General features: G+C 38.7%; 1 protein-coding gene across 5 annotated transcripts in view; it reads right to left on the bottom strand.

Annotated features, from left to right (window-relative positions):
- The window catches only part of cep43 (centrosomal protein 43), a 36526-nt gene that overhangs the window by 14450 nt on the left and 3507 nt on the right, over positions 1-18569 (bottom strand). For 4 of the 5 annotated variants that reach the window (XM_041805826.1, XM_041805828.1, XM_041805829.1 and 1 more), the window contains exons 2-12: positions 17369-17422; positions 17233-17287; positions 16457-16545; positions 13716-13835; positions 11976-12002; positions 7166-7222; positions 7005-7075; positions 6854-6915; positions 6679-6740; positions 4811-4882; positions 2137-2190 (exon numbers count right to left, since the gene is read on the bottom strand). In XM_041805826.1, the coding sequence (XP_041661760.1) occupies positions 2137-2190; positions 4811-4882; positions 6679-6740; positions 6854-6915; positions 7005-7075; positions 7166-7222; positions 11976-12002; positions 13716-13835; positions 16457-16545; positions 17233-17287; positions 17369-17422 (723 nt within the window). The remainder of the gene's footprint in view (positions 1-2136; positions 2191-4810; positions 4883-6678; positions 6741-6853; positions 6916-7004; positions 7076-7165; positions 7223-11975; positions 12003-13715; positions 13836-16456; positions 16546-17232; positions 17288-17368; positions 17423-18569) is intronic. The other variant, XM_041805827.1, reaches the window with a different exon arrangement.

The following is an 18569-nucleotide window of genomic DNA, read 5'->3' as shown; positions in this document are numbered from 1 at the left end:
GAAGTTAAAATGATAAAAAATGATGGAAGAAACATGATGAGAAGAGATGATGGTGTTAGTTTCACTGATAAATGTCAGGAAGGGTAGTCTCCTCATCACGCCACATACCTTAGATGATCTGACCTTCTCTTGAGTCACATAAAGCTCAACAGTGACTACCCGGAAGTACATTTCTCCATCAATTCAAACGCCTTATATCAATATTCCTAAACCTTAAACCAAGCCAACAAACTTCCTGAATAATTGTGACAATAAAACATTTGATTCAGCACATATCAGGATTAGAAATAAGAGAAAACAGCAAACTATCATCACACAATCCACTGTGACAACAGGGAACTACACACAGTAGGGATTCTGTTCTTTTTTTAAACATACATGGACGTTCCTTCTACAAACCCATAACAAAAAAGTTTGGGCGCTGTGAAGAATGTAAACTAAAACAGAATGCAATGATTGTCAAATCTCATAAACCCATATTTTATTCACAAGAGAACATTAAAAAAACATAAGCTGTTGAAATGGATACATTTTACGATATCATGAAAAATATTAGCTCATTCTGAATTTAATGGCAGCAACATGTCTCAAAAAAGTAGGGACGGGGCAAACAGCTGGGAAAAGTAAGTGGTAATGAAAAACAGCTGGAGGAGCGTTTTGCAACCAATTAGGTTAATTGACAACAGATCAGGGTATAAACACTGCATGGGCTCAGGAACACTTCCAGAATCAACACAGTTGGCCGTGCCAACCACAAATGAAAGTTTAAGCTGGATCGTGGAAAGAAGAAGGCCTTACAGGATCCAGAAACGCTGCCGTCTTTGCTGGTCAAAAGCTTATTTAAAATGGACATGGGGCAAAATGGAAAACTGTTCTGTGGTTGGATGAATCAAAATGTGATAATCTATGTGGAAAGCTGGCTGCACGGCGGCGCAGGGGTTAGCGCTGTGAGGCAACAGGTCCCTGGTTCACTTCCTGGTCACAGGGCCTGTGCAGAGTTTGCATGTTCTCCCTGTGCATGAGTGGGTTCTCTCCGGGTATTTGGGCTTCCTCCCACCACCAAAAAACATGCTTTTTAGGTTAATTGATTGCTCTAAATTGGCTGTATCTGACTGTGTCTGGTTGTCTGTCTCTATAGGTCAGCCCTGTGATTGACTGGCGAACAGTCCAGGATGTATCCTGCATCTTGACAGGTGGGATAGGCTCCAGCCCCCGCAACCCTCAGCGGGACAAGCAGAATAGAAAATGGATGGACGGATGTAGAAAGCGCTTGTCATGTGGACTGAAGAGGAGAGGAACTCTCCATCTTGTTATCAGCATACAGTTCAAAAACCCTAACCCTTCTCCAAAACGCCATCAATTGGTCTCCTTACTTCCCAGACGTTTACAGACTGTTGTTAAAAGAAGAGAGGACGCTACACAACGGTAAACGTTGCCTCGTCCCTACTTTTTTGAGAAGTGTTGCTGCTATCAAATTCCAAATGAGCTAATATTTTTCAGAAAATGTTAAAATGTCTCAGTTTCAACATCTAATATGCTGTTTATGTTTTTTTACATTTAAGACAGCGCCCCAACGTTTTTAAAATCAGGGCTGTATATTCATCCTTATGCAGTTTATTATGTTAACAAAAAAGCCAAAGTTCTCAGGGTTGGTTTCAACATTTCCAATGTAACAGAATCAGAGACATGACTGCAGCACTCTAGGATTATGGGTAGTGTAGTTCTTTCCTCCCTAGATTATGAATGTAACAGGTTTTCTCCTTAAACGAGGTTGATATTGTACTTGGATGGTGTATGCTCAAATCTACTCCAGAGAAAATGAATGTGATCTTTTTTACTTCAGGAACCACTGTTGAGCTCTACTGACTTCATTTCTTCACTCATACTCTTGATGTTAACCCCTCTGATTACTTAAATCCCATGCTTCTACCCAGCTTGATGTAGCAAAGACTGAAAAAAGTCAAATAAAAACATCCTGGTCCTATCGGTGAGGGTGCTCTGCGTGGGCTGTGATTTTGATGACGTCTCTCTGAATAGAAGATGTGATGTTAAAGTTAGTAAGAAGAGGTGTTGATCATTATGAGAGCAGTGAGTGTTAGCGTGAAGCTAAAGTCAAGCTGCTCCTCGTGGTTTTACCTTGGCTGCTGTCTGACTCTGTCCTCTGTGATTCTGGCCTTTTAATCGGGGGATCTGTGCATGACAGGGACACCGATCAGGTGATACATACCTGACACACACCTGGCACTGACATCAGCTGTGACACACTGATACTTTTACACTTGTAACGTTTCAAAGCTAGGTAAAACTCCTTAACTCAAAGTAGATCAGTACCGTCATCACGTTTTTGTCTACCTTCCACTGTAAGGCTACAGGTTTCAAAATCTACCAGCTGCTTATTTTGACCTGCTAGCATAGAGCTATGACTTCTACAGAAGTATGTGGACATGTTTTGACATGATGCTGCCACTGCCATGCTTCACCGTGAGAATGGTATGGTGTCTGACACAGAAACAATATGGAACTGCACCAAAACGTTTAAAATGATGTCCAAACAGAGGATACTCTATGGACGAGACATTTGGAAGACTTCACTTACATTTTTGCAAATTTAGCCAGGCTGGGAGGGTTTTCTTCATAAGAAAAGGCTTTCATCTTGCCACCCCAGCCCGTAGGTTGACATATGAAGAATATAAAAAGAGCCAGGCCTGCCCACGGATTTGGCTTGACCCCTGACAAACTCAGGGGATGGAATCAGTAGCATTGGTGCTGGCGCCCGGGCTAACGGTTACTTCATTTTAAAGCTGAAAAGTGTGTCAAACTGTTATTGAGTTCTGAGGTTGAAATCATTTCTTTGTGCCACTTTTTAACTGCTTTCCCCACCCAAATTTTGCTGCTATTATGGCCTGCTTTTTCTCTATTTTGCATAATTTTAGCACATCTTTGCCTCGTTTTCCTCACGCTTGCCACTTTACACCAATTTTGCCACATTTTAATACATTTCTCCTACTTAAAATCCAAGTATACCACTATTGTGCCAATCTCTCCCACTTTTAAACCATTGCCACCACTTCTTATGCCTGTTTGCCACTTAAAAAACAATCCAACCTGTTGTTGCCATTGTTGACCCATTATAGCCACTGTTGTCCTCTTTTCATCACTTTTCATAGCCATTTATGCCACTTTTAACTGCATTTCACTATTTGTTAGGCCCATTTTTGCTACTTTTAACTCATTTCTGCCTTTTTCCAGCTATTTCTCTGCCTCTTTTGACTCATTTTTTACTACTTTAACCCATCTTTCTCACTTTAAAAATCCCATTACACTACCTTCTCTGACCCTTCTTGAAACTTAAAACCTCTTCCTGACATTTTTTTTTATCTCATTTCACCACCTTTTTTTGCCAATCTCTTCCACTTTGAAGCAATTATTTCCATTATTAAACCCTTTCATCACTTTTTACGCCCATTTTAGCCACTTCTAACCAGTTTCTACCAATTTTTCCTCCAAATTAACTACCTTCTCTGCCCATTTCTTCCACTTTTAGCTCATTTTTCTCCCTTAAAATAACTTTCCAACACTTTTTCTGACCATTTTTGCCACCTCTAAACCAGTTCTTGCTGCTGTTGACCCTTTATTTTCACTGTTATCCCCTTCTCTGCCCTTTCACACCCATTTTTTGCCAATTCTAACCACATTTTAGTATTTGTTATGCCAGTTTTTGCTACTTTCAACCCATTTCTGCCATTTTACAGCTATTTTTCTGCCTCTGTTGACTCATTTTTTGCTACTTTAATCCCATTTTTCTCACTTGAAAATCCCATTACACCACCTTTTCTGTCCCTGCTACTTTTAGACCCTTTCAGACACTTTTTAATCTAAATTCACCACCTTTCTTGCCCATCCCTCCCACTTTTAACAATTATTGCCACTATTAACCCCTTTTATCACTTTTTATGCCCATTTTAGCCACTTCTAACCAGTTTCTACCAATTTTCTCCCAGTTAACTACCTCCTCTGCCTATTTCTTCCACTTTTAGCTCATTTTTCTCCCTTAAAATAACTTTCCAACACTTCTGACCTGTTTTGCCACCTCTAAACCAATTCTTGTCACAGTTGACCCATTATTGCCACTATTATCCCCTTTTCTGCCCTTTCACACCCATTTTTGTCAATCCTTACCACGTTTTAGTATTTGTTATGCCAATTTATGCCACTTTAAACTCATTTCTTACACTTTTTAATCTCATTTCACTATCTTTTCTGCCCATCTCTGCAACTTATAAAATTATGTTTCCTTGTTCGCACTGGTTAGATTATTGTGTGGCCAGGGTTTTGTACTTTGCTCTCTGTAAATTCTTGATGCATTTCTAGGAATTTGTAAAGCTCTGGTTTTAAACGTACTAAACAAATAAAGTTGTTATTATTCATAAATTATCAAACTACTAAAAGAACAACAAAGTTGCACAGACACAGCACGCTGTGGACTTTACTGAGTAAAATCAAAATCACTGTGCACGAGGATGTTCTGAACCATCTCCAACTTTAAAAAAACAGACTTCAACATGTATACCAGGATATTTTATATCCCTGTTTAAATAAAACTACAAATAAAACTGACTGGACATGGTTATGGTCATATTCTCAAAGTTTTAGAACATTTCTAAACTTTTACAAAGCTTTTCTTGTAAAGAAACTTTACAAATCTCTCTGTGAAATTAATCGATGAAATCTAAGGAAGTAAGAGACTGCATTCACACTTCAAAATAAAGTCAGAACCACGCAAATATAACTACAAAACCAGCAGACATACCTTACTGACAGATGGGGAGCTGATTTTATCTTCAGGACCGTGAGTCTGACCAACGTCAGAGTCATGAACGACCTAAACATAGAAAACAATGTTAGATTTTAAATATCTTTTTATCTATTTAATAGTCTAACGCATCAGAGGTTCACTACAGTCAGCTAAAGCTAAACCACATTCACCTTCTTGGTTTAGCCTCTAAACATCCTTATATAAGGAAATTAGCAGTAAATCTAAAGGGCTTCTCGATTTCTGCTGTATTTTACTATTCCACATCTAGAGACAGACATTTTGAAGACTTTTTAAAAGCTGAAAATAAGACATTCTGAGTGCTTCAGGTGGAAATCTCTTCAAAGGTGGTTTTGGTGCATTTGAGGCTCGAGTCAATGTCAGGAAATTACGCATTCAACTAAAGTCAATCATAGTGAGTGAACCAAATATCATCTACCGTATTTTCATGTACCAAAGCCAGAGAACTACAGAACATACCTATATGTGAAATATAAACACTCAGATATCCAACAGTCCTTTATCAGCCAATAGAAGAGCATCAGATTTCAAACTCAGCACATCCTAATATCCAATCATGTCTCTAGGCCAGGTGGAACTTAGGAAAATAAAAGCATGATAGTATAAGTATTGGTGATATATCTGTTCTTTTGACTCCGATCAGACATTTGGCTTTATGAGTGAAATTTTACCCCACAGTAATCCACCAACTCATATTCTCAGTCTGTCTATAGGGATCCACCTGAAGTGGGCCTCATGCTACAAGATAATTGTTCCTATTGTGGGCCTGAATCCCCGCTTACAACCACAGTTAGCAAAAATCTACCACCCACATTAAAACCTTATTTTTTTTCTTTCAGTGTGTGTGACCTCATATAGCTACATAGCTAATGTAGCTTACACAGCTAAAACTAAGCTAACAAAGAAGCTATGTAAGCTACGCAGAAAACAGCTAAATAGCAAAGGTAGCTTCATATTTCACATAGCAACATAGCTCCCTTAGCTACAGCTAAGCTCAAAAAGCAACTACCTACACCACCTAGCAATGTTAGCTACATAGCTATGTAGCTAATATAGCCAAAGCAAAGCTAACAAATAATTTTTGTAGGCTATGCAGAAAACCACTACATAGCTGGAGTTGCTTCATATTTCACATAGCAACGTAGCTAACATAGCTGCAGCTAAGCTAAAAAAAGCAGCTTCTTAAGCTGGCTAGCAACGCTAGCTATGTAGATAATGTAGCTACATAGATAATGTCGATGCATACCTACGTAGCTGATGTAGCTAAAACTAAGCTCACAAAGCAGCTATTTCATACAAAGACACATGTAGCTATGTTAGCACATCTATATTTTTGAAATCTCACATTGCTAAAGGCTACTAAGCTATATTGGCTAATGTAGTTGTGTTAATCACATAGCTAGCATAGCTATGTTAGCTTTAGCTCAAGCTGTTGAAGCTAAAGTGAGCCACAGTTCCTCTAACTGCTTCTGAAATGGGTCTATACGTTATTTTATTCCAAATTAGACTTCTGCCTCTTTTCTCTGTTTGTTTATGAAAAAAGTTTCATTTTAAAAAAATCTAAAACTGGAAATACATTGTACCAGAACATCACAGCGCTCTGGTTCTTAAACAAAGGGTGTCAGATATTAACAGTCTGCAGCAAGACTGTCTTGAACATGATCATCTGTAGAAGATAATCTTAAAAACCATCCGATGATCCGGCTTTTGCTGACTTTGGTCCGAAGGAGGGATTTAGGACAACAATTGGTACAATTATCATGGAGTGGTGGTCCACTAGAAGCCGTTGCTTACCTTTTCTAACTGCAGTAATATAAAACAAAAGAACCCTGAGTGAATCTCACCACACTTCTGCACTGGGAGAACAGACGTCTGTAAAACCCCAGAAACAGCTGGAAGTCGACCGCTGTGAACAAAAACGTGTGTAATTAAGTCCATAAAGTACTGGAGAGTTTATCTGTCACATGTTTGCCTGTATTTAAAACATACTTAAATAATACTGATGTTAAACAATCTTACTTTTAGAGAAGGTTTTATCTGCAGCTCTCAGCTCATCAGTGACAAACCTCTCCACCATGTTCCTGCAGGAAAAAACAGGAAATCACAGTTCAGCTACATCACACTTCATCTTGGTACAAAGATGCTGAAAACACTCATGCTGTGGACGAACTTGTTCAAGCTGGGGAATAAATCTGTGAACACATTCTTCAGATCTTCTCTTAAAACTGAGCCGCTCCCGTCCTGAAAGGAAATATAAAACACAAAACAGTAATTCCAAGGCCGTGATTGGCTGTGGAAGGATGACATCACAAAGCGGTGTTTAGCGCTCACCTTGTCATAGGAGTCAAACTTCTTCCGAGCGTGAGCGATCTGTTTCTGAGTCGGCTCCTGAGAAAACGAAGCAGAAACATCAACAGAAATTCACATTTTCTGCATTTACATCATAAAAAGTTAAAATGGGGAGGAAAGGAGAAACATGCCAATATTCACGGCTAATACTGACAAATTTTTACATTTCTAAAACCTTAATTGATTCTTTCAGTTGGGAGACTCCACACAGCTACATAGCTAACGTAGCTTGCATAGCTAACACTAAGCTAACAAAGAAGCTATGTAAGCCACGCAGAAAACAGCTACATACCTAAGGTAGCAGAGCTAACATAGCTACAGCTAAGCTCAAAAGGCAGCGATGTAAGCTATGTAGCTATGAAGATAATGTAGCTAATAGAGCTACATAGCTATGTAGCTAAAATAGGTAAAGCCATAGACATTATATACGTGGACGCCTCATTGGTGGGCCGTACGTCAACGCCACTGCCATCTTGCCAGAGGTATTCCACGTTATATACAAACGACTCATAATGATCACAACATTGTTTATGAAATGGTCTTTTCTCTGGTAATATGGCGGACACATTGACGTATAGCTGCAGTGGGTAAACACAGTCAATGAGGCGTCTACGTATATACTGTCTATGGCTAAAGCTAAGCTCACAAAGCAGCTATCTCATATAGCTATGTTAGCTCGGCTATGTTTTCTAAAGCTCCCGTTGCTAAAGGCAACTAAGCTATACTGGCTAATGTGAATGGCTAGTCACGTAGCTAGCATAGCTATGTTAGCTTTAGCCCAAGCTATCAAAGCTAAGGCGAGCCACCCTTCCTCTTACTACTTCTAAAAATGGTCTATACATAATTTCATTCCAGATCAGACCTCTGCCCCTTTTTCTCTGTTTGTTTATGAATAAAGTTTAATTTTAAAAAATCTAAGACTGGAAATATATCGCATGCTACTTTTTATTGTTGGTTCTGATTAAACTCCACAAATTCTGTGGCTAAGTATGGTTGATTTATCTGCCTTAAATATCAGCGGAAATGTTCATATCTGTCAGTCAGAAATATGGGTCAGTCAGACAGATGCAGGAGTTGTCCTGCATTTTTTCTGGGTTCTTTCCGCTCCTTCAGATCATCCTCAATAAATAGATGTCTTTTCTTTTAAAGCTTTGGTACTTTTGGATATGACTGATCTCTAAATAACAGATTGTTTCAGGCAGAAGCTAAAATCACGGTGACCTCAGTGTGAAGTGTGTATTATGAAACAGTCTGAGCTTCACCGCCAGAAATCAGGACAAACTGACATCAACAGGAAACCAAACATGCACCAGATCTCTCCGACGGGGTCACACACAGACAGTCAGAGTCACTGTTGGGGTTGAAAACAGTCACAGCAGCGTTTTCTGAAGCTCTGTGGGGTTCTTAGAAACACGTGGAGTCTCTGAGTGTAGACGTCAGCCGTCAGGGTTTTTGTTTGTTTTTAGATTTGTTATGTAATTACAGAGGTCGGCAACTTCCCTTTGTCTTATTTTAGTCTTGACTTTGTGGTCATCCTGTTCTCTTTTGCTTTCTCTTTAACTTTTATATAACATTATTTAAAACGCAGACGTGTCACGTTGAAGGAGTTCTGTCTCTTTTCATCACAACAGGGAGTAAAAGCAGACACAGATGGCTCTGTAGATAGAGGAAACATGATGAGGCCTGACTAGAACCTGCATCTTTGTGTTCTGTACCGACCCTTTTACAGACGACATCAAGTGTTGTCACTGGAGGCAAAACAAAGAAAAACTGCAGGGAGTCAAAACATGTCACTTTGTTGTGTTGCTGGCTGCCAAAATAGAGGGGGGACGCCTCAGAGTGGAAATTTTTCACATGAAATATTTCACTTTATATGACCAGAGGGTGGAATTTATAGAAGGTTAAAATTTTAAAGTAAATTACAGGGGAAAATATTTTCCACATGATATAATTTTTTGAGATGCACCTGTATTTTTTTCCATCCACAAATCCACAACCCACCTTGGGCCCTGACCCACTATGGCGAACCAAGGGTCTAGAGCAGGGGTGTCAAACTCAAGGCCCGGGTGTGGTGCAGTTATACCCAGTCCACCAGATCATATGGTATTTTTATTAGAACTGGCCCACCAGTATGAGGTCTGCAGGTTTCCTCCAGTATATTAATGTAAACTAAACCTTGGTGATTTATAACATCCTTGCTGAGTTATAAAAATTAGAGACAGTAAACAGTAAAAATAATTTGATAAAAAGTCAGGAATGCAGGAGAAATTTGTGTTTTCTTTATATTTTCATTTATGCATCTGACAGTTGTGACTTAAAGTTATGATTTTGAGTATTTATTTTATATTTTAACCTTAATATCTTATAACTTTGGCTGTTTATCTCATATTTTTACCTTTTAGATTCATAATTTTATATTTTAAATCCTATTTTGACTTTTTAAAGTCATGTTTTTGACTTTTATCTCATGTTTTGACCTTCTACAACTCCTAACTTTGACTTTTGTTAAATTTTTTTAATCTTTAAAACTCATGATTTTTAATATTTCATATTTTTACTTTTAAAACTCATGAATTTGAAATTTAATCTCACATTTTGACATTTTAAACTCATGATTTTGATGTTTATCTCACATTTTGATTGTTTAATATCATGAGTTTTAATTTTTTCTCAGTTTTGCTGACAATCTCAAGTCTTAACTTTCGCTTTTATCTATTTTTTTTACGTTTAAAATTCATGATTTTTAATTTTATTTCATATTTTGGCTTCTAAAACTCATGAATTTGACATTTTACCTCATATTTTGACCTTTAAAACACATGATTTTGATTTTCATCTCATATTTTGACTGCTAAAAATCATCGTTTCGGTATCCTATCTTATATTTTTCCTTTTAAAAACATTATTTTGACTTTAGATGTAATTTTTTTACCTTTAAAACTTGTCATTTTGACTTTCTTTCTCAGATTTTGAGTTTTTAACTTATCATGTTGACCTTTTAATTTCAAAATCATTTAGGTTGACAGTCAGTGGTTAAATATTGACCCTGTTAAGCCCTCAGGTTAGAACCAAATTCAGAATCTGGCCCCTGCTGTGATTCAGTTTGACACTCCTGGTTTAGACGATCGTTCAACCTTCAGCTAAGCTTTCCAAGATAAAAACATCAAACTGTTTGGTGATTCATCCAGACTGTGAGACACCTACTGTTTGTGGTAACATTTCACATAGAAGTTTTTACAGATCAAAGATCTACCAGAATCTCTCAGGATCAAACGGGACTTCAGAAAAAAAATAAAGAGGCCAGCTGGCGTTGTCGGCAGACTCTGCTTTTGATCTATGTTTTCATCCAGATAAAGAAAAACAATCTCATGTTGTTTTAATCAAACTTTCCCACTGACACCGAAAGATTCATCTGTTATTTCTTTCAGAACAGGTTCAATGTTAGCATTTTTTCACATCGTTCCAAGCCTCTTAAATGGTTGATTCATTATTCAGAGCAGCGGCTGCAGCTCCCTTCGCACTCACTCACTCACCCCCTGCAAAACCTGACTTTAAACACCCTGATTTTCCCCTGTCTGATGAGGATATCCACCAAAAATTTGTACCAAACTTGACTCATGTTTTTTTCCCTTTTTTTTCAAATAAAAAGAGAGGTTTCTTTGATTTTTATCAATGACGCATTACAAAATTTAACTGAATGTTCCTTTAAACATCAAAGTGGGAGTTGTAAACTTGTCTTTAAAAGTCCACTGTGGAGGGTTATTTATATTAAAACTCATCTTCTGAAGGTTTCTTTCTGCTTAAGAAACAGTGAAAGTAATGCTGATGTCTCCCCATGATCTAAACAAGTAAACAAGACCATCAGAGGAATATTGATTATTTCTGTGTTGTATTTGATTGCTTGTCATCTCTGCCACAGAACTAGCTTTAATCTCAGATTCTACTAAAAGGATTCAGAGTGAAAATAATTATTAAAACTGAGCAGGATGGGGTTTTTTTTGTTTGAGAACACTGTAGCTACACATGAGCATTGTATAAAGAAAAAAAAGTTTACAGGGTTACCAGAATCAACATAGAATTAAAGCTTCTTAAAGTAATTTTTGCTTCAGGTGTTACTGCAGTAAAGTTTAACAGAAAATCTCAATTTTCAAAATCTTGATTTTTGAAAAGCCCAGTTTATCAATTTAATTGATTGATTGCCTAGCACTACAGAGCACTATAAGTACCATTTGCCATGCTCTATGAATTTATGCTGTTAATAAAGAGCTTAGAGTTTTGTTTTGTTTTGTTTTTTTAATTACAGACCCAAAAATAAGAGACTCAATGAGCAGAGACCTTAATCTGACAAGTTGGTCTTCTTTTTTGGGGTTTTCTTTCCCCTTCTCTCACAAAGAACAGTTTCTTTTTTGTTCACTGCTACATTTGTGAGCTGTAAAAATCGACATCATCAATTTGTGGACATTTCTTTGTCTGCTTGCTCTCATTGGCTACTGTCAGTATTCCAAAAGCTGATCTGGAATCTTAATTGTCAAACATGTTTGATATTTATGATTCCAGATCAGCGAGGTTTCCACCTGGTTTGAACAGTAAAATTATCGTGTGGATGAAACTCACTTGAGGATTATTTATAGGTCTAGAACTGGGTCAAGCCCTGCAGCCTTTCTGGGGGCAAGTTAGACCCAAAATGGTCTTGCATGTAGCCAGCTCAGAATAATAATAGCAGAACATTGTGAATAGAAGAACATGCAGAGATATAATATTAAAAGAAAGAAAATAAATACACAAAGCCTACCGCTGTGATGCCTCCTCCTCGGTCTCCCTGAAAACAAAGAAATAATAAAACATTTATGCTAAAATGACATTACAGGTGTTACAGGTGAGCAGATCAGACAAGTTATTGACTGAACACATTATTAGTTAGACAAGAACATTGAATACCATAAAATCAGGTGTTGAAAAGGAACTCTGTATGCTCAGACAAATTCATCGTATTGGATAGATATCTGTATCTCTTAAAAGTATATATCTAGTAACGCTGATGACTGGGGAGAAGCTCTTAAATTGAGGTTATCAGCGCTTCCAGTGCTAAAAAAGCCGACTATGGACATAAGCCCTTATTGGTGGAACTTGGTGGTCCAAAAATCCAGGTGTTTCAGAGCAGTGAAAGTTACCATAAGGCAAGGGTGTCCAAACATTTTCCATTGAGGGCCACATACAGAACTAGATCAAAATTGCATTTTTTGCTGAAATTGCGTGGGAATGCTGAGAGCTGACTCATGGAAGAACTGCTGAAAATAGCCAAAAAGCAAAAAGATGGCTGAAAATAGCATAAAAATAGCATAAAATGGCATAAAAGTTGCTAAAAATGGCATTTAGTAGCTAAAAATAGCTGAAAGTAGCCTAAAAATAGCTGAAAGTAGCCTTAAAAATAGCATAATAAAAGCTGAAAACAGCCTAAAAGAAGCTGAAAATGGCATTCACTAGCTGAAAAAGCATAGAAATATCTCAAAATAGCATGAAAATAGCTGAAAATAGTGGAAAGATAGCTGAAAAAAAGCATAAAAGCTGGAGAGTGCACTACCTGATTTGCAGAGAATGTGAAATCATTGCTCAAAATATAGAATTTAGTTTGGTGCCGATTTGGTGCCAATGAAGAGAATATTACTAGCATAAACAGCTAAAAGGCATAAAAATAGCTAAAAAGCATAAAAATGGTTGAAAAGTGCACAAGTGCTGAAGAGTGCGATACCTGATTAATGAAAAATGTAAAAAAAGAAAAAAAAACATTTAAAAAAAGATCCATTTAGAATATTGTCTCAAGATTTAAACTAAAGCACAATGTTTTATTATATTGTTCAGATGAGTGCTTTAAAAACGGTAAAATAAAGCCACTTGTATGTTACAGTTTAAGAGAGTGTTGATGCGTGACGTTTGTGTGTCTGAAAGACTCCCAGGTCGCTATGGTGATCACAGCCTCCACAAGATGAAGTATATGACACTGATTAAATCATGAGCAGAATAAAGGAAGAGCTGGGGTGGAGGAGGGTTGCAAGTGCGGCTTGCAGAGAGAGTAGCAGAGTGTGGTCAGGCAAGAGAAGTTTAAATAAGGCAGCATGAGAGCAACTGGCCAATAGTGTGCTAACAGTAAATCAGCTTGCGTGAGATCAGCTGACTGGGGCAGAGCTCGACTCTCTGGCCTGTCTGAAGTAACGCTAAATGCTTGATTTGATGGCTGATAAGACAAAAGGGCAATAATTTTCAGGTTTTTGGGGATACCAATCAGATTTCAGGGGGTGCTCTTTGCCCCTAGCTGCCGCTGGCTCTGCCCCTGGAAAATGTTTGGTACTGCTATTTGCTGCCAAAACTCATAAGGGAGTTAGAAAACAAGATATAATTATTTTGGGTGTCAACATTCAAATGTGGGCCATATTTCATTTTATTTCTAGAATATGCTGCAAGCAAATCAAAATATGTCTGCGGGCCACATTTGGCCCCCAGGCCATAGTTTGGACAGCCCTGTCGATAGTCTCACCTCATTGGGTTTGTGTCTTCTCCTGACGAGCTCCAGCAGCAGAGGAGAGTTTCTGTTCACCTCGGACTCTGACAGAGCGAGATCTCTGCTGACCAGATCCCGACCATCCAGACCGTTCAGCTGCAGAAAAAACAGAGAAATGAACACCAGAAAGGAAAGAAGGAGAATATGGGTAATGTGTAGGAGTTTTTCTGCAAGTTTTGATGATTTAAAAAATAAAAACATCACCCATTACTGTGTGTCTAGGACAGCTATTTTTGTTGCAAACACATATCGCTTTGGATGGTGATACTACAGACGTGTTTTGTTTTTATGGTATCCGTTTAGACTCTTCTCTGTGAACGTCACTTTACTCCTTTAATAGTATTCATCTAGCTTTTATTTAGAAGGCGTACAAACAGGAAGTGTGGTTCTTTGTAATGAAAAGTCTTTGACGGAGTGAGCCGAATAGTTTTCCTTCTGTGTTAAAAAGTCAAACCAAACTTTTAGTGTGCCTTTTTGAGGATACAAATGGTGCTGGAGTAACCTGGTGACAGACAGGGGGCAACAGAGAGCACGCATAAAAGCTGACCCTTCTGTCAACTTACAAGGAATTCTTCTAACTATGCCTAAATGTGATGCTAATGTTTTAGCCAAAAACTCCAGCAGAAATGTTCATATCTGCCAATGTCGGCATTATGCTGATGATATGGAGCATCCCTGGTAAGAAGGATAAGCTTTTTAAGTATTGATGGCTTTAAATCAACTCATCATTGATCACTGGCTGCTTATCAGCAACATTTCCTCACACTGACTAAGTCCAGTCCTCAATATCCTCAGTTGTATAAGTTATACAAAACGTAGAGACAGGGCAACAGAATCCTGGAAAAGTAAGTAATACTGATGAAAAACAGCTGGAAAAGCATTTTGCAACCAATCAAATTAATTGGCAACAGGTCAGTTAAATGACTTGGCATAAAAGGAGCATTTCTGACAGGCAGAGTCTCTCAGAAGTGAAGATGGGCACAGGTTAACCAATCTGTGAAAAACTGTGTCTGCAAATTGTAGAACAATTTCAGAAAAATGTTCCTCAATGTAAAATTGTAAAGACGTTGAATATCCCACCATCTACAGTCTTTAATATCATAAGATTAATATCATAAGAATATCAAAAGATTCAGAGAATCTGGAGAAATCTCTGTGAGCCAGGGACAAGCCTGGATGCTGGTGGTCTTTGGACCCTCAAGGGCCACAGCATTAAAAACAGGCATGATTCTGTACTGGAAATCCCTGCATGGGCTCAGGGGGCCACATGTGAGCAGGATCAAGAAATGGAGAAGCCACCCTCTAGATAATCACATAAATCATGGAAACCATTCCTTTAAGAGTTGGATTCCTGTCCAATAGCCCATCTATCCACCCACTTTGTGGTAACTCGAGGGATGAGGAGAACATCTTTTTAACAAAATCTCCAACCTGGAAGTATCTGAAGTAATTAGTCTTTGCAGGGATTCCATACTCCTTCTCAAGATGAGCAGCAGACATGAATACACCATCTTTAAAAAGATTTTTGACACATTCCACCCCAGCTCTCTCTTAAAAGTATGTATCTAGCAATGCTGAAGACTGGGGAGAGGTTCTTAAATTGAGGTTATCAGTGCTTCCAGTGCTAAAAAAAAATGGCTATGGACAAAAGCCCTTATTGGTGGAACTTGGTGGTCCAAAGATCCAGTAGTGAAAGTTACCATAAGGCAAGGATGTTCAAACATTTTCCACTGAGGGTCAGATGCATGATCAAGAAAAGCCGCTGTCTTCTCAGGCCTAGAGCTCATTTAAAATGGACTGTGTAGCTGAATGGAAAACTGTTCTGTGGTCAGAGGAAACCACAGACGCCGTGTCCTGTGGACTAAAGAGGAAAGGGAGCATCCAGCTTGTTCTCCTGGCTCAGTTCTAAAGCCTGCATCTCTGATGGTATGGGGTTGCATCAGTGTCTGTGGCGTGGGCAGCTCTAACATCTGGAAAGGAACTATCAATACTTAAAAGTAGAGAGAGGATCTAGAGCAACATATGCTCCCATCCAGACAACGTCTCTGTCAGGGAAGGCCTTGACTATTTCAGCAAGAATGTTAGACCATATACCACATCCATCACAACAGCATGGCTTCACAGTAGAAGAGTCTTTCCCCAAAAGAAAACATTTAGAGCATCGTAAAAGGAAGAATGTGGCAATGGAGACCCAGGACTGTTGAGCAGCTAGAATCCATCATCAGACAAGAATGAGACAACATTCCTCTCCAGTAACTGGTCTCCTCACTTCCTAGATGTTTACGGTCTGTTGTTAAAAGAAGAGAGGATGCTACACAATGGTGAACATGGCCCTGTCCCTACTTCAATCCAAAATGAGCTAATATTTTTATGAAATGGTTAAATGTATCAGTTTAAACATCTGATATGTTGTTTATGTTTTATTGTGGAATGAGATCATTTACTTCTACTATCATGTACATTGAACACAGCGCCCCAACTTTTTTGGGATTGAAGTTGTAAAAAAAATGGATCCACAAGAGAAATTATGCCGTTTGGTGGATTATCTACAGAAAATTAAGGTTATCAAAGCGAGCCTGGGTTGATGCGGCACAGTGTGTGAACAGAAACCAGGAAACAGGATGTGGATTACAGCACCTGAGATTTGATTTTTACAGCCACAGACCACAGAGATGCTGCGTCAGCCCGCACACACCAATGCTCTCTGGGATACTCACGGAGTTGATCTCTGGCTGAAACACGGCGAGTGTGAAGTCCAAGTTAAAGACCTGGAGGAAGTCCAGAATGAGAGCGGCTACCAAACGACCTGCAGGGAAAAAAAAGAAACAACGGTCAGAACCTGGTCAACATCCGAGTCATGGCAGCTCATCTCACTGCTGAACACATTCAAGAAAGTCAGAATAGAAAATGAAGAGAGCAGGCGTGAAGTTAAACATTTATCAATAAAGATTTTTTAATCATGAAACATTTCTTCATGTAAAGATTTGTCTGTGTTTGTCTTTTAGTCCTGTTTCCCTGTTTTATCTCAGATGGACATTAATGGAATTGCAACCAGATAAACTTGAACTAAAGGAAACTACAGCAGCCCCAGGGTGACAGCTCAGGGTCGTCTAATGGCATCACAGCGCCTCTCTGTGGGGATAAAAATGAACTACAACATCTCTACAAGCAGCAAACCATTCATCAATAAAACAAAGCTGTGCTGTTCACTTGAAAATAATCAGCTGACACCAAAAAAATCAGCAGTGTGAAGGAGAAGAAGAGTCAGATGATCATCTGGTGACTTTTACACAAAAATAATACCTTGAAGTAGTCCATGAAGGAAAGAAATCATAAAGATAAAGTCTAGAAATTTAAGTATTAAATAAAGCAAATGAAGAAAACTAGAAAAAAAAGAAGGCAGATCGGCAGACAAATCAATGGACGTATTTATGGGTATGTGGATGGATAAAAAACAAATAAAATAAAAATAAAAAAGGAATAAAAGCATTACCATCTTTGGTGTTGAGGAATTTCTTCAGGTTTTCATTGATCAGAGGAATTTTATTCTGAAAATCAGAGGAAAACAAATTAAGCACACAGTAAACTAGAAAAAAAGTCTGCAGACAGGATGGGAAGTAAACCATCACCTCCTGTTTGTCCTGCTCCTCCATCGCCAGGAACACCGCTGCCCTCATCTCCGCCTGCACAAGACAACAACAAATCAGTAAAACATGGGCTGTCACAGTATCTACAGTCATGGACAAAAATGTTGGCACCCCTGGAATTTTTCCAGAAAATACATCATTTCTCCCAGAAATTGTTGCAATCAACAAATGTTTTGGTATACATGTGTTTATTTCCTTTATGTGCATTGGAACAACACAAAAAATCCAAAGGAAAAAGACAACATTGACATAATTTTACACAAAACTCAAAAAATGGGCAGGACAAAATTATTGGCACCCTCAACTTAATATTTGGTTGCACACCCTTGGGAAATAATACCTGAGACAAATCACTTCCTATAACCATCGACAAGCTTCTTACACCTCTCAACTGGAATTCTGGACCACTCTTCTTCTGCAAACTGCTCCAGGTCTCTCAGATTTGAAGGGTTCCTTCATGCAACAGCAGTTTTGAGATCTCTCCATAGGTGTTCAATGTGATTTAGATCCAGACTCATTGCTGGCCACTTCAGAACTCTCCATCTTTGTCTCCAACCATCTCTTGGTGCTTTTTGAGGTATGTTTGGGGTCATTGCCCTGCTGGAACACCCATGACCTCTGACGCAGACCCAGCTTTCTGACACTTGGCCCTACATTGCGGCTCAAAATCTTTTGATGGTCTCCAGATTTCTTGATTCCTTGCACACAGTCAAGGCACCCAGTGCCAGAGGCAGCAAAACAACCCTAAAACATCCTTGAAGCTCCACCATGTCTGACTGTAGGTACTGTGTTCTTTTCTTTGTAGGCCTCATTCTGTTTTCTGTAAACAGTAGAATGACGTGCTTTTCCAAAAAGGTCTACCTTAGTCTCATCTGTCCACAAAATGTTCTCCCAGAAGGATTGAGGCTTACTCAGGTACATTTTTGCAAACTCCAGTCTGGCTTTTTCATGTGTCTTTGTCAGCAGTGGGGTTCTCCTCGGTCTCCTGCCATAGCGCTTCATCTCATTCAGATGACCATGTATGGTCCCAGCTGACACTTTTGCACCCTGAGTCTGCAGGACAGGCTGAATTTGTGTGGAAGTTGACTGAGGATGTTTATCCACCATTCCAACTATCCTGCGTTGCATTCTTTTGTGAATTTTTCTCTTTTGTCTACGTCCAGGGAAATTAGTCACAGTTCCA

This window comes from Cheilinus undulatus, linkage group 14 (genome assembly GCF_018320785.1).
Source record: "Cheilinus undulatus linkage group 14, ASM1832078v1, whole genome shotgun sequence".
NCBI lineage: Eukaryota > Metazoa > Chordata > Actinopteri > Labriformes > Labridae > Cheilinus > Cheilinus undulatus.
The sequence above is the reverse complement of the archived record's forward strand: the minus strand, read 5'-3'. Positions and strand labels throughout refer to the sequence as shown.